Source organism: Mycotypha africana, assembly GCF_025528875.1.
Source record: "Mycotypha africana strain NRRL 2978 chromosome Unknown BDF20scaffold_2, whole genome shotgun sequence".
Taxonomy (NCBI): Eukaryota; Fungi; Mucoromycota; class Mucoromycetes; order Mucorales; family Mycotyphaceae; genus Mycotypha; species Mycotypha africana.
The window spans coordinates 2,272,776-2,288,059 of NW_026515726.1; the positions used below are offsets into that span (position 1 = coordinate 2,272,776).

The window sequence follows — 15,284 nt, forward strand, 5'->3', positions numbered from 1 at the left end:
CAATTCATAGATCTAGGATAGGAAAGAAAGTAAGCATTTACCAGCAAAGCGCGCACAACAAGGAGTTTGAATCAATACTCTAAACCAATGAGTTACGAACAAATTTTTTGATAACCATAAATGCATATTCTTTACTTTTTTTATTTTTTTTTCTGCCCTTTCTGTTACTATTTTATCAAAACATATGGAGAGCAATAAGGAAGACGCAATAAAATGTCTATCTATTGCAAGGAAATCTATTGAGTTAGCCAATTTGGAGAAAGCACAACGTTTTGTTGAAAAATCGATCCGTTTATACCCAACTCCTGAGGCGGAACAACTGCTGACGAATTTAAAAAATGGAAGATATGCGACTGCTTCGTCTAGATCAGCAGCAGCATCGTCGACAAAGAACCATAAAGCATCAACGAGCACACTTGGATCAACTGATACATCATCGGATCAAAGAAATTATACTGCTGAGCAGGTGAAAGCAGTGAAAGAAGTACTGGCTTATAGTAAAGATTACTATAAAGTACTCTCCGTAGAAAAGACAGCCACCGATGCACAGCTGAAAAAAGCTTATAGAAAGGTTCGTCAAGCTTGGAAGTTACTAATAATTCCTTTTGATTTTATTAATGATTTGATATAATTTATATTAGAAAGCTCTACTATTCCACCCAGATAAAAATAGTGCGCCTGGAGCAGACGAAGCCTTCAAACGTATGTATTTTGAACATCGTTACTGTCCAAGCAATAGAAGATGTTGATTATTAAGACAAGTATTATGATTTTTTATTATACTATTAGTGGTTGCAAAGGCCTATGATATCTTGTCAGATCCACAAAAAAGAGCTATACATGATGAAGGCGGTGATCTAGACAACAGTAGTCGCGGTAGATCATCATCATATCAGCAATACCACGCATACAATTCATCGTATGGACAAGATATATCACCTGAAGACTTATTTAATATGTTTTTCGGTGGTGGAGTCAGAACATCTAATTTTGGACCTGGTGCAGGATATAGATACCAACAACAGCAATTCAGGCAACGCCATCCGTTTTATAATAATAGGCAACAGCGTAGGCAACAGCAATATAACAATCACCAGCATCAGCAGGAGAGTACCTTTTCTATCGGAATGCTTTCTCAATTTTTACCTATTATTTTACTCTTTTTACTTGCCATCTTCTCTCTGATTTTCTCCTTCGAAAGCGAGCCCCTTTATACCTTCCGTCCCCAAGGAAGCAACGTACAATTAAGATCTACACAAGCTAATAATATCAAATATTATGTGAATCCAAAATCGTTTGCCCAATATGTAAACCAGAATGCATGGAAATTTCAGAGAACAGAACGGCAGATCGAATCAGCTTGGGTAGATGAGTTAAGGTTGGCATGTCAACAAGAGCAAAGACAGAGAGCGAATTTAATGGCACAAGCAGACGGCATCATATTCGGAGTGGGTCGAAATGAAAAAGCATACCGACAAGCAGAGAAAATGCAGTTGAAGCACTGTGAAGAGTTGAGAAGGCTCGCACCTAAAATAAGAGGTTAAGACCTTGTTGCAAATGTCGTCATTTCCAATTTCTGTAAATATATAAGCACCACCGTGTTGTAGCGAAGCCAGGATTACCAGTGTTACACGTTGCTATAGATTTCTTTTTAATGGCTCAAAAATAATTAAGTTTCGTTTTTAACATAGCATTAATGAATTTATTTACTTGTACTCACATATTTCTATAGAAACTCTTTCTAAATAGAAACCTTTAAATAAAAAGAAATGGCTAATGTTTGAAGGCTCTCCGTATTCAAAGTCAAAATATGACACTGATTTGCGATGAATTAAGAAACTTTGAAATTTATTTAAAAAAGAAACTTTATATTACAAAAAGAAATAAATGATAATATGTACAAAACGGATGATGTGATTAGAGAATATATACTTGAATAGGAATAGGCTTTTTCTAAGCAATTAATAGTAATTAGTCCATATCGAGGTCTTCATCTTCGTCCATTGGTTCATCTTCAAAGTATCCACCAATCGTGCCTTCATGATTTCTAACAATTTCGAGATGGTTATTATCGTTAAGGATAACTTTGGCTGTTTCGTTGTTCTTGATACCGCCATCAATTATCATTCTTGCCAAAGGATTCAAGACACGTTGTTGGATAAGACGGTTTAGAGGACGGGCACCAAATATGGGTTCATAACCATGTTCACCTAACCACTGCTTAGCTTCATCAGAGACATCCAAGATAATATGACGGTCGGCCAAACGTTCTTCAACTTCCTTTAGACGAACATCAACAATATTGGTAATATTCTTTTGAGTAAGACGGTTGAAAATGACCAACTCATCGATACGGTTTGTGAATTCAGGACTGAAGTGATTACGAACAACTTCCATAATCTTTTCCTTCAAAATAAGCATGTCACCCTTGTACTGATCTGCTAAGAGGCCAGCACCCAAATTGGAGGTCATAACAATAATAGTATTTCGGAAATCAATCTTGCGACCTTTAGAATCATGAATGAAACCTTCGTCCAAAACTTGTAAGAGAACATTTGCAACATCTTTGTGAGCCTTTTCCAATTCGTCCAAGAGAACTACAGCATAAGGCTTGCGACGAACTGCTTCAAAAAGACCACCTTCTTCATGACCAACATACCCAGGAGGAGCACCAATCAACTTGGCAACACTGTGCTGTTCCATCAATTCACTCATATCAATTCGAATCATAGCACGTTCATCGTTAAATAAGAATTCAGCCAACGTCTTACACAGCAGGGTTTTACCAACACCAGTAGGACCCAGGAACATGAAGGAGGCCAAAGGACGATGAGGATCTTGAAGACCAGCCTTGGACAAACGAATGGCATTACAGATAGCCTTAATTGCAGCATCTTGACCAACCACCTTCTTGGAAATTTCTTGCTCCATAGTCAATAGTTTTTGACGTTCACTCTTGGCCAATTGTTGGACAGGGATACCAGTCCAACGAGAGACGACTTCCATAATTTGTTCAGGGCGAACCACTTCCGTCAATAGAGCATCATTGCTATCGTTAGCTAAAGCTTCACTCACTCTACGTTGTTTTTCGGCTTGAAGTTGAGCAATGCGTTGTTCAACGTCGGGAATAGCATAATATTCAATATCAGCAGCTGTATCCAAATCATAACGATTCCTTGCTTCAATTGCCTTGGACTTGAGATCATCCAGCTTTTGCTTCAAATCACGGATTTCGTCTAAACGACCCTTCGTGAGTTCATACTTGAGCTTGAGAGGTTTGAGTTCTTCATCCAATCTGGCCATTTCCTCCTTGACTTCTTGCAAACGTTCCGAAGATTCCTTATTGCTCTTTTCTTTACCCAAAGCCTTGGCTTCGATTTCAAGTTGGAAACGCTTACGCTCGAGGACATCAATTTCTTCAGGTTTAGAATCCAATTGAACACGTGTATTGGCAGCAGCTTCATCAATCAAATCAATGGCTTTATCGGGCAAGAAACGAGTAGTGATATAACGATCGGAGAGCTGTGCAGCAGCAACTAAAGCAGAGTCGACAATTTTAACACCATGATAATTTTCATAACGTTCCTTGAGACCACGAAGGATAGAGATCGTAGCAGGAACAGAGGGTTCTCCAACATCGACCTTTTGGAAACGTCTTTCGAATGCAGGGTCCTTTTCAATCTCACGATATTCTGTTAAGGTAGTAGCACCAATACAACGCAATTCACCACGAGCCAACATGGGTTTCAACAAATTAGCAGCATCCATAGAACCTTCACCTTTACCAGCACCAAGAACAGTGTGAATCTCATCAATGAACAGAATAACGCCTTCTTCGGATTCTTTAACTTCCTTCAACACGGCCTTCAGACGCTCTTCGAATTCACCACGGTATTTGGCACCAGCGATCAAGGCACCCATATCCAACGAAAATAATTTACATTGTAGTGTTTGGGGCACATCACGCTCGATGATACGACGAGCTAATCCTTCTACAATAGCTGTCTTACCTACACCAGGCTCACCAATTAAAACTGGATTGTTCTTGGTACGTCGTGCAAGGACACGGATAACGCGACGAATTTCATCGTCACGACCAATGACAGGATCCAATTTACCAGTTTGAGCCATCTGTGTTAAATCGATGGCATATTTGGATAAAGCTTCATAGACTTCTTCAGCATTTTTTGAGTCAACGCGACGATTACCACGAACTTGAGAGACTGCGTTTTCCAAGGCCTTCTTCGTGATTCCTGCTTCCTTCATTGGCTTGAATGTACTATCTTCATCTGCAAGGCCCAAAATGATATGATCAACAGATATGTATGAATCTTTTTGATCTTTCATATGTTTCTCAGCATGACGTAAGAGTTTAGCGGTTTGTGGACTGATAGATATTTCTGCAGGAGCGGGATCTTGAGAAGGTAGTTGAACCATCATCTTTTTATAACCACGTTCGACTGTGACAGGATCAGCACCTGTCTTTTCAATAATAGATTTGAAGAGGGGCGTGTTATCGGTTTCATCAAATAGCGCACAAGCAACATGCGGAGGCATAAGTTGTGAGTTGCCAAATTCGCGAGCTAAATTTTGTGCAGAAGCTAAAGCCTTTTCGACCTTTTCAGTAAAGTTCATTCCACTCATGTTGTATTAATATGTGTGTGTGTTTGTATAGAGTAAATTTGCAGTAAGTAAGTATTAATAAATAATCGTAAAGTAAAAGCTGGTATTTATAGAAATGTTTAACAGGAAAAAAGAAAATTGATGCAAAAGTCGCTCCATCTTTCTAACTTTCTTTTATATTTTTTAGCTGGTGGTGTTTCATTTGCCTTTTCTGGAAATTGATAGAACCAGCTCGAATTTTTTCTACCAAGGAAGCTCCGCGAATGTTATAGTAAATGCCAGAAATTACCGAACTAAAAGGTGCATTTCACCATGGAAATCGGAGCCTATTTACAAGGATGTATGTTTGTATGATGGCAATCATTGATATCAAGAGGAGTAATTGACTTTCAGGGACTGCAAAAAAGGGGACATCTAATGTACTCATCAAAACTTGCCAATGAACTAACACATAGCAGACACTAATGCAGTTCAATTTAATGTTTGCAAGTTTGCTTTGATAGAACCCTGTGATACTGTAACCTAGTTACGATCGATAAGCAAGTGAAAAGCGAATAATGTCTTACCTCGGCTTTTACCTTTTCCAAACGAGGCAAGTTGACCCAAATGCTATCTTAAGAATAAGAATGAGTTTATGCAGCAGCAGTGTGTTTCATACAAATGGTACCACAGCAACTTTGATCGCTATTAACCTTACAGAATTAAGCTTTTTTGCGATTGATACTTCTGCAGATTATGCAGCTGTAAATGCAGACTAAATTTACGATAATGTAGACTTTATATTTGCACAATACTTTCAGCTGTATAGATTCTATGCTTAGCTATGGTTAGTGCTTGCAGTAAGGATTCGCTAATGTCATTCCGTCAATGTGTGAAAGAGAAAGACGCAACGAAGTCTCGTTTTATTTCCAGTTCAAATGCACACAATTGTCGTCTCTAGATACTTTATATATTGAATTACGATCGTTTTTAATTAGTAAGTTATCTTTAACAATTATGACAAAAAAGGCACAGCTATTACATTCTTCATATAGTATGTAAAAGTAGAATGCTTTGAATATGAAGGCTCGCCATAATCTTTTTAATAGTGTGTGTGTGATGAATATCCCCACAGCTCCCGAATCTATTTGTTTCCGAATTCTAACCCAGAGGAATCAAAAAAAAAAAAAAACTTTTTGGTTTGGTAAATTCTGGCTTTGTTTAAACAAACACATACATGAGCTTCCCTTCCACCCATTTGCATTCGCCCAATCCCACTTTGTCTTTCTTCGTCTTCACATCGGTTCTTTATTTGAAAATTACTTCTGCTGTGTTGTAGTGGGAAAATATCACGATATAGCATATTGTACTTAATTGATCGGAAAAGAAAGGATCGAGGTTAAAAGATCAAACGACACTTAATTGTCTAATTAGGCTGCTCAAGAAGAACATTTACACATAGAATAGTAACTCCTTTAATTGGCAAACAAAAAAACATATTTGTATCATCCTTTCGGCAAATCGTATCTGATTGATTGTTATCCATTACTATTATCTACAATCAACCCAACTGACAACAATAATAGCAGCAACAATATAGTCTATTCCTTCTTAGCATCAATAGAATAATATTGATCCTACAAGCCTACAAACAACAGATAACAGAAAAACGCCTTCTATTTATACGATGGTTCAACGTGTATGTCCTGTATGTCAAACCACGAAATTTAAAAAATCCAAAAGCACACTCGTCTGTAAATATGGTCACCAAATACTTGATTACGTTGTTGAAGAAGGAGAAGACGGTATGGGCTCTGGCAGAGAGCGTAAGCGGGCGAGGAACATCAAAAGCATCTCTGATTCCGGTTATACTCCACTGGAACAAAGAAGTAATTGGATCAAGATGTGCCACTATGCATTGAAAGTCATGACTCGTTGTATGGTCCAGGAACTAGGGTTTTCTCGTGAATTGGAGATAACTGTCAGAAAATTATGGATGTTGTATCTAAGTCATGCCAAAATTGAACTGGCGGATGCGTATGCATTCGATGTGGACAGCAGCAATACAGCGGAGGACGAAGAACGCTTAAGGCGACTCAAAGAAAGTGATCTATTTGGAAATGAAGATGCAGACGATGCTCATAATGCGGAAGCTCTGTTAGAAGAATCTGATACAGAGAGCGATTCCGATATTGATAAAGAGGAGGAGAAAACCAACGAACCAAACAAAGGTCAAGAGAGCAATATAAAAGTAGGCCCACTTGAGAGCATGGATCAGAAAAAGCAGCGGCAACGGTGGAAGGCAGGTCGATCATGGCCGTCGCTTACCTACGTTGATACGCTAGCTTTTCTGTACTTAGCCTGCATCTATCTGCATTATCCAATTATAGTTGGTGATTTTGTACGATGGTGTAAGACAGAGCAACTTCCCTTCTTGCAAATGCAAGAGCATATCCCCGAAGATATTCTATCTCATGCTGGCGAGCGAGCGCATCGTATGACTGTGCTGCCTAATTCAGACTATCTGTTAAAAAGAACGCGTCGTTATGCATTCTGTTTCATACGGTTATGTAAAGTTATTTTTCCTCCAGTGAACATACATTTACTTTTAAATCGATTCTGTGATCAGTTTCACCTTCCAGGTAACAAAAGGCAAAAAAAGCAGCGGGTTACAGTTATTTTTTTAGATACTAAATTGATTCGTGACTTCCAATTCATATAGTGGCAGGATATTATTATGCTTACCATTTATATCGAAGAAGTAACCTGAAGCATGAGCATGATTTTAGCAAAGCAAGGCATCAACATGCCTCCACTGTCTTGATGGCTTGTGTGTTAGCAACGGCTAAACTATTTTACGGTGTCGTAGATAATCAAAGGTAATCGTTAACTTCAATAGATATGCTCAATGATTGAACCCTAACTCTATAATATTTGTTTTTACAGCCATTGTAAACTTGTGTCTGAATATAATCCCGGAGTAACCAAAGGGGAGTGGCTGTCCAAGATACGTGCCAATTTGAATCGATGGAAGCAAATAGACAAAGATGTACATAGCTTAGAAAATATCATTCGTTTACTTCAACAAGGTTTTGTCAAGCATAAAATTATGGCACATCAAAGTGATAAGCAATGTAATTGTCGTTCGTAAACTTTATATGATTTTGTGAATTTTTATACCTAACGCTATATACCTTCATTTTCACTACGACCCCTAGTTTTACCGTTGAATGTTTTCAGACAAGATTCAGAAGCTAAGAATGTGCTTCGAAATAGACAAGCGAGTATTTTAATTCGTAACAAATATGACGTTTTGATGAAAACAGAGTCTACCTCAAGAAGCAAAGGCCGACTACCAGATTATAATGACGCCTTCGACATTGGAAGTATTTTGGAGACTTATACTCATAAAACCATAGTTGAGGAACCTGAAACCGGACTCGCTGAGCGTACGGTTGTCAATACTAAAGAACGAGCTTCAAACGTCACAGGAGAGATGGAAGAACCTGTGTCTACTGCTTCTAAAGATGGAAGCAGAATTCAAATTGGCGAGATGTTTTATACGAAGAATGAAAGTTTAGAAAGGCCTTCACCGAAAATTTATCTAGATCTTATCAGTCTGGCAAACTACATATTAGCTTGTGATGAGCATGACAGCGGAATCGCATATAGGTTAAGAAGAGTAGATAAAAAAATCATGGCAGATTCTAAATCAAGTCTGGCAGATCCGTCTAAGGTCTACTTATCTTTTGAATAGCATGTGTTCTCAACGCAGTAGTTTTATACCTTTTGTAAATAAAATGATACGGTCCAGTAATTTGGGAAATCTTGAATTCTGTCCATTTTTCATTGGTCGGTTGTTACATAATTTATTCATGAGCATAATGTTAAGACATAAAAAAAAGAAAAAGAACAATCGAAGCTACTTCTATTTTCCATTTTCTTTTTACTTTAGTATTCTATAGGCATCTCTTTCATGGCGTCTGTAAGCTTCAGTTCATTTAAATGTTAACCAAATGGAGATAAACTTGTAAAGCTACGAACTCACATGGATTACAAAATTATGATAGCTTTTTTTTGAAGATTATCACTTTCCGCAAGAACTATACAATAAAGATACAGGTGACTTCACAACACCTATCCGTACACTATTGGACTTTACACCACACATTTTGCAACAGCTGCCTAAGGACACAAAGGTACTTATTGCTCGTTTTATTTGTAACAAGGATAGTGCTTCCTTTAACAAAACCCGATACTATAATGTATACTTGTCAGGATCAAAAACCGATAAAGTCTGAAGACGAAGATTTTTATACCCACTCCAACAAAGCATCATCCGGCTGGAAGAGTTATATAAAATCGATTGCGGCATCCGAGAGATCAAAGGCATTGGCAGAATTTGTGATTCGATGCGGTACGGAATATCTCAAGTCATCGAACGAGAAGGCAGAGTTCGAACGATTTGAGAAGGAATACCGAAAAGATAAAAAGCGAGAACGTAGAAGACGAGAAGCTGAAGCCAGAAGACACAGAGGGGGAGGATGGTTCAATTTCAATACTAATACAGAGATTCCAGTCAGCAGCAGCGACAGCAGTGAAGAAGAGGAGGAACTAGAAGAGATGTTGAAAAAAGAGAGGCGTAGAAGGCAAAGAGATAAAGAAGACAGCTATGGAACACAAAGAGAAAAGAGGGCAAAGACGCAACAACAACAGCAGCAGCAAGTAGCAACATCTTCTACAACATCCACTATTGCAAAATCTGCAGCAGCAGCCAGTGTACTGTCTTTGTCCTTGTACTCAACTTACCAAGCCAGCTTAAAATTCAGTGAAGTTTCGTTCCACAACCAATTAGAAATATTGATCAACCAAATACAGTCCATTGTACAAAGCACTGAAATTTGGATCGAGGAGCATGAGAAGTTGGGAGATCCTGTTTCAGATAGAATACGAAATGATGTAGTACAAATTAAGCAGATTATTGAGTACTTGACACGGCTCGATCCACGAGCAAATAAAAAAATGGAAGCGGCAGGCTGGGGATGTGGAGCCATCGGAGGATTATCAGCGGTCGGCGGATTTGCCTTGGGTAGTGCAGCGGCAATGACAGGTGGCGCCGTTTTAGCATTAGGAGGAGCTGCTGTAATGATATCCTCGAAAGCGTTTCATAAGAGTCAGTTAGGAGCGAGGTTATTATTAGAGAATCAAGTTCGCGAAAGGGTATCCAGCTGTCAGAATTCTTTGAAAGAACGGAAAAAAGTGATTCGTGATTATGCTTTAAACAAGCATGTTAAAAAAGAGACGTCAACTGAAGACAAAAGCGCGAACCCACCTCAAGCAAATAGAAGGTTATTACATTTTTTTGAAATTTTCCTTTGAACTTGCTGTCATATAGAGCGGTTATATTAACCCAACACTTTTTTTTTTTTTTGTAGGTATCCTGAGAGACAAAAAAATGTGCTACGAAGTAGGGATACTGTGACCAACGATCATGCGCCAAAGGAAGCTCCCGCAGAACAGAAGAAGAAAGTACCCGTATCAAATTAGCTTTTGAATAATTTTTTTTTTTTTTTTGATAGCTTCTTTATTTTACGGTTGTAAACTTATTTGTAAAATGACTTGCCACATTGTTGCTATTATTCATTGCTGCAGAACATAAGCGTATAAAGAGTGGTTTTATACCCATGAAAGTATAGTTGGGTGTTTAAGTTTACAGTGTTCTTCAACTTGTATATAGAATAAAGATAAGGCTCTAAGAGAATATAAACTAAAATAGAATAGCAATATTAAGTCCTGATAGCTTAAGGAAAGTATATCCTAATAAGTGGTATAGTGTGCTCCCAAATTAATTGATCAATACAACCAACTCAAAACAATCAGTAGTTATTCCTAGATAAAGGAGAAGCGAAAAAGAAGTTGTGCTTGAAAATTAAATGGATGTTACGTTTTCATTTACGTTGTTTTCGAAATACCCTACGATAACGAATGTACGATTCGTGAGAGACGCTATATTCGTCACATTGTACAGTCTGCCTATATTTCTTATTTCTTATACTACGCTAATTGAATAAGCATTGATAGTGCCAAAAATTGCTTTCTGTGTTTAACCTTTTGCAACGTAAAATAGCAGCAAGACATTTTACACTTGTAGAATGATTAATCAATTATAGAAATGATTGCATTCTCTACAGGTTTTCCGTTAAGCAGATGTTGCGAGTTTTGAATCGAGGGTTAGAAAAAGAAGGTTGGAGAGTATTAACAAATTTTTTAAGTGTAGGTTATTAATCTATAGTTGACAACGCGTTGTTTCATATAAGATACAAAACTCGAATAATATATACAGCAACGAACCAAGAAAGAATGAGTAATACATCAAAATCATCAATGAATGTAATGAGAGTTCATGATGGCTATCTGATTCGACTGACAAAAGCTGTAGATGGAGCAGTAAACTGTATAAAATAGATTGAAGTGAGTTCTGATGCTTTGTCTTATTTCTTGAGTTAAGGAATATCAATCACTGTGTTGTCAAGGATGTCTCGTTTATACTTTCAACATTAGTGAAAACTGTACATTCTGTCTTTTTATCTGTCCTTTAGTACTATTTTTATGTATGTTTCCCTCATCCACTAAACTATCTACTGGCTACGGAGTAGCTCCATAATAGCATAAGGGTTTTATTGCTGATTCTCGAATTTTAATTTCGTTATGACACAAAAATATGACAGAGTAGGGTCATGTTTAAATAAGGGTTATATACCGCTAACTTCAGTATGTGAAAACAGACAATCAGCTTGTAAAAGTGTCGTGTTATTATTAATTAGTAATAGATGTAAATTCAAAGAATATAAATTGAAAAGTTTCTCAAAGAGAATAGACGACAGTATTACTTTCCATTCCTTCAGTTATATCCATTACTTGGTGTTTATCGTAGATTTGTACACGGCAAAAGCAATAGTATTTGATAGCAAATATACAAAAAAAAATTTGCTCCGTAGAGCGTCCGTCTCAGAGATTTAGTGTCATCCTTGTGCAGGGGCCATGCTAATCTTCTCTGTATCGTTCCAATTTTAATAAGTGTCAGAGGTCCGAAGACTTGACAATTTCTGTCGGCTGCAGAAAATTATATATAAACCTTTAATTTTTAAATTTTTATCAACTTGTGGTTTTTTTTTGGACTTTAATTTTTGAGAGCTTATAGCACTTTTTAAAGGAAAAATATTTCTTTTGTGCTTGCAGTAATTCAACTTGATGGCTTTACGTAGCCAAAAAAAAAACTCGACATCATTGAGAGCCTTTTCTAATCATTTGAATAAAGAAACATATTCCGTTTAATGTTAAAATAATTATTGCTTGCCATCTTAAGCTTGCTGAAAGAGGAAATTCGCCTCTGCGCAGCTCTTGCATTGAAGCATTCATATCCTGTCGATTTTTTCCGCCCCGCATCAGGAGAAGAAATAAGCCACCGACGGCTTTTCGCTTTCTGATGGATCTGCCTTATTTCTGACCTCTAATATAATTTTAGAAGCTCAAAAAAATAGTTGTAACTGATCTATTTTCGTAACTAATACCAATCTGTAGATCATGGGTAAAGCAAGAGAGAAAAAGAACTCCAAAGGTAAATAACGTCAGACAAACAGAGAGAAGAAGTAATTTATATTTGTTGGCAAGAGTAACTCATATGCTTGTCATTGCTGAACAGGTCGTTTGGATAAGTACTATCACTTGGCCAAAGAGCAAGGTTATCGTGCTCGTTCGGCTTTCAAGTTGATTCAATTGAATAAAAAATTCAACTTTTTGGAAAAGTCTCGAGTTCTTATTGATCTGTGTGCTGCTCCTGGTGGTTGGTAAGTTGCCTTTTTCGCTTTCTTTTTTTGCTTCCATCTACTGTCCATGCAGATCGCTCACAGTCTATTTCTGATAATCTCAATGTTACTAGGTTACAAGTTGCTACAAAATATATGCCTCAGCAGAGTTTAATTATTGGTGTCGATCTTGCGCCCATTAAGCCGATTCCTGGTGTGATTACTTTCCAAGATGATATTACAACGGAAAGATGTAGACAAAATCTAAGACAAGAAATGAAGACTTGGAAAGCCGATGTGTAACTATTCTATTTGCAGTTGAGATGAGCAGTAGAACAGGACTAACATTCCGTCCATATCAATGAATATGACTTGATAGTGTGCTTCATGATGGTGCTCCTAATGTCGGTAAAGCATGGATTCACGATGCCTTCTCTCAATCAGAGCTTGTACTTGTTTCACTCAAATTAGCTACTGAGTTCTTGTCAAAGGGTGGTATTTTCGTCACCAAAGTGTTTAGATCAAAAGATTACAACAAATTGCTCTGGGTATTTCAACAATTGTTTCGTAAAGTAGAAGCAACGAAACCCCCCTCTTCCCGTAATGTGTCTGCAGAAATTTTCGTTGTGTGTCGAGATTATATTGCGCCTAAAAGAATTGATCCTCGTATGTTGGATCCTAAGGCTGTTTTCTCAGACGTGGGTGCTGAAGAGCCCAAAAAAATGACGGATATTTTCAAGCCTGAAAAGAAGCATCGTCAAAGAGAAGGTTACGAGGAGGGCGATTATACCTTGCACAAAAAGATCGATGTCATGGAATTTATCAGATCGCAAGATCCTATTCATACGCTAGGTTCCTACAATCAATTTACATGGGATTCAGACGAAGCGAAAGAACTGCTCAAGCGTGATATTACAACAGAGGATGTCAAGGTGAATTGTGAAGATTTGAAGGTTTTGGGCAAGAGTGACTTCAAGACATTGTTGAGATGGAGAAGTGCGCTCCGTGAAGAATACAAGATGGATAAGAAAGAAGAAGAAGAAAGTAAAATGGAGGAAGCTATGGTAGAAGCGGAATCGATGGATGAGGACGAAATGCTAGAAGCTGAACTAGCCCATTTGACAAAGGAAGAAGCAGCCAAAAAGAAGAGAGAAAAAAGAAAGGCCAACGAGAAGAAAATGAAGCTGATTCAACGTATGCAATTGAATATGATTGTACCGACGGATATTGCTTTGGACGAGAATCATGTTGGACAAGATGAGATTTTCAATATCAAAAAGATCAAACAAGACGAGTCACTTGCTAAACTGCAAGAGGGGGACATGTCTTTTGCCGATGCATTAGAAGACGAGGAGGAAGAGGGTGAAGATGATATTCAAGTAGATAATGCCAAGCTCAAAGGACGTATTAGAGAAATGGACTATGACATTGATAATGACGAGGCAGTGGACAGTGACGAAGAATATGAGCGTGATCTCGAAGCTCAAATGGACGAAGAGTATGCTCGCTACAAGCAAAGAAGGGCTGAAAAGGATGCCAAATTCAGAGCGAAGCAAGTGCGCGAAGAGCAAGACGAATGGACGGGCTTTGACGACGGGAAAGAGAAAGATGTGGAAACCAAAGATTCTCGGTTCAACTCTGACTCAGATGCATCGTCTTCTGATGAAAGCGATCATGACACAGCTTCTGATTCTTCGTCTGACGATGACAGCGACAGTGAGAACGAGACATTAGAAAAGACGATTCAAACAGCTGTAGCTAAATCGATGAAGACAGGCACCACGGTGACAAAGAGCAAGAAGTCTGGCAACTCGCTCATGAATGATTTAGGGGAGAAGGCGGCGTTATCAAAAAAGACATCCAGCGGGCTCACAACAGCCGCTGCTATGTTCTTCGATCAAGATATCTTCCATGACGCTGAGTTGGATGATATTGTTGATAAAGAAGAAGCAGAAGACTCGAGTGACGATGAGGAATTCATTAGAGAACAGTCAAGAAAGAGAAAGAGACAACAAGAGGATGAAGGTAGTAGCAACGAAGAAGAGGAAGAGGAAGCCGACAGTGATTTTGAAATTGAACAAATGGAGGAGGATGCTCCATTGGACGAAGAACGTTGGGACGGTAAAGCAGATGAGAACTCGAAAGCGATGAAGGAGGCAATAGAAAAGGGCCTGACGACACCGGAAGCGATGACGCTAGCTCGACAATTAGCCAACAAAGAGAAGACAGTGCAAGATTTGATCGATGAAGGTTTTACAAAGGAAGCATTTAGAGATAAGGACGGACTTCCTAGTTGGTTTTTGGATGATGAGAAACATCACAATAAACCCAATTTACCGGTGACGAAAGAAGCGATGGATCAATTACGTGCGAAACTGAAGGCTCTTAATGCTCGTCCGATCAAGAAAGTACAAGAAGCCAAGGCACGTAAGAAATTCAAGGCTGCGCAAAGACTTGCTAAAGCGCAAAAGAAGGCTACTGATATTGCTGAGAACCCAGATATGACAGAAAAAGAAAAGGCAAAGAATATTACAAAACTGATTGCCAGAGCATCCAAGTCTAAGCCAAAGAAAGAAGTGAAAGTGGTTGTGGCGAAAGGTGCTAATCGCGGTATTAAGGGCCGTCCCAAGGGTGTCAAGGGCCGCTATAAGATGGTAGATGGTGTGATGAAGAATGAAAGAAGAGCGCAGAAGAGAAGAGAAAAGAAGATGAAGAAGGGTAAACGTCATTAAGTAGCTCACTATTAGATACTATACATATGTAAATAATACCACAGTAATAAACATTCTCTGTTTGTTCTATTTTGCTTTTTTTTTACGTACATAACTCAACTGTAAACTAATAAACACTCGATTCTGCTTTTAATACCTCTTTGAG

The 15,284-nt window shown here is 38.2% G+C and overlaps 6 protein-coding genes across 6 annotated transcripts; 4 read left to right on the forward strand and 2 right to left on the reverse strand.

Moving 5' to 3' along the window:
• Window positions 1-184: 184 nt before the first annotated feature.
• Window positions 185-1,544, forward strand: BDF20DRAFT_910639 (uncharacterized protein; the record flags this gene model as incomplete). The annotated part of the gene is made up of 3 exons (XM_053083728.1): window positions 185-571; window positions 642-702; window positions 790-1,544. The coding sequence occupies 3 exons, from the start codon at window positions 185-187 to the stop codon at window positions 1,542-1,544; spliced, it is 1,203 nt and encodes a 400-aa protein (XP_052939466.1).
• Window positions 1,545-1,971: 427 nt separating this feature from the next.
• Window positions 1,972-4,557, reverse strand: BDF20DRAFT_904866 (P-loop containing nucleoside triphosphate hydrolase protein; the record flags this gene model as incomplete). The annotated part of the gene is made up of 1 exon (XM_053083091.1): window positions 1,972-4,557. One exon carries the CDS (start codon window positions 4,555-4,557, stop codon window positions 1,972-1,974), a length of 2,586 nt encoding a protein of 861 aa, XP_052939467.1.
• A 472-nt stretch (window positions 4,558-5,029) lies between these two features.
• BDF20DRAFT_985459 (uncharacterized protein) lies at window positions 5,030-5,759 on the reverse strand (the record flags this gene model as incomplete). Its single annotated transcript, XM_053085190.1, has 3 exons — window positions 5,030-5,084; window positions 5,190-5,232; window positions 5,321-5,759. A coding segment is annotated over one exon (234 nt), but the record flags the coding sequence as incomplete, so codon positions are not given.
• Window positions 5,760-6,289: 530 nt separating this feature from the next.
• Window positions 6,290-8,359, forward strand: BDF20DRAFT_832981 (uncharacterized protein; the record flags this gene model as incomplete). Its single annotated transcript, XM_053078594.1, has 4 exons — window positions 6,290-7,244; window positions 7,325-7,481; window positions 7,549-7,736; window positions 7,821-8,359. The coding sequence occupies 4 exons, from the start codon at window positions 6,290-6,292 to the stop codon at window positions 8,357-8,359; spliced, it is 1,839 nt and encodes a 612-aa protein (XP_052939469.1).
• A 313-nt stretch (window positions 8,360-8,672) lies between these two features.
• Window positions 8,673-9,981, forward strand: BDF20DRAFT_813462 (uncharacterized protein; the record flags this gene model as incomplete). The annotated part of the gene is made up of 3 exons (XM_053076879.1): window positions 8,673-8,801; window positions 8,881-9,035; window positions 9,192-9,981. Coding segments are annotated over 3 exons (1,074 nt in total), but the record flags the coding sequence as incomplete, so codon positions are not given.
• A 1,876-nt stretch (window positions 9,982-11,857) lies between these two features.
• BDF20DRAFT_306005 (Spb1 C-terminal domain-containing protein) lies at window positions 11,858-15,276 on the forward strand. Its single transcript, XM_053075163.1, has 4 exons — window positions 11,858-12,220; window positions 12,305-12,449; window positions 12,542-12,706; window positions 12,787-15,276. Exons 1-4 carry the CDS (start codon window positions 12,187-12,189, stop codon window positions 15,137-15,139), a joined length of 2,697 nt encoding a protein of 898 aa, XP_052939471.1. The 5' UTR covers window positions 11,858-12,186; the 3' UTR covers window positions 15,140-15,276.
• The last annotated feature ends 8 nt before the right edge of the window (window positions 15,277-15,284 follow it).

What these genes read in the sequence shown, in the direction of transcription:
- BDF20DRAFT_306005 (XM_053075163.1), top strand. Translation starts at nt 12,187, where the DNA reads ATGGGTAAAGCAAGAGAGAAAAAGAACTCCAAAG. An exon ending in AGAGAAAAAGAACTCCAAAG is followed by an intron (nt 12,221 to 12,304) that starts GTAAATAACGTC and finishes ATTGCTGAACAG; the next exon opens with GTCGTTTGGATAAGTACTAT. An exon ending in TGTGCTGCTCCTGGTGGTTG is followed by an intron (nt 12,450 to 12,541) that starts GTAAGTTGCCTT and finishes CAATGTTACTAG; the next exon opens with GTTACAAGTTGCTACAAAAT.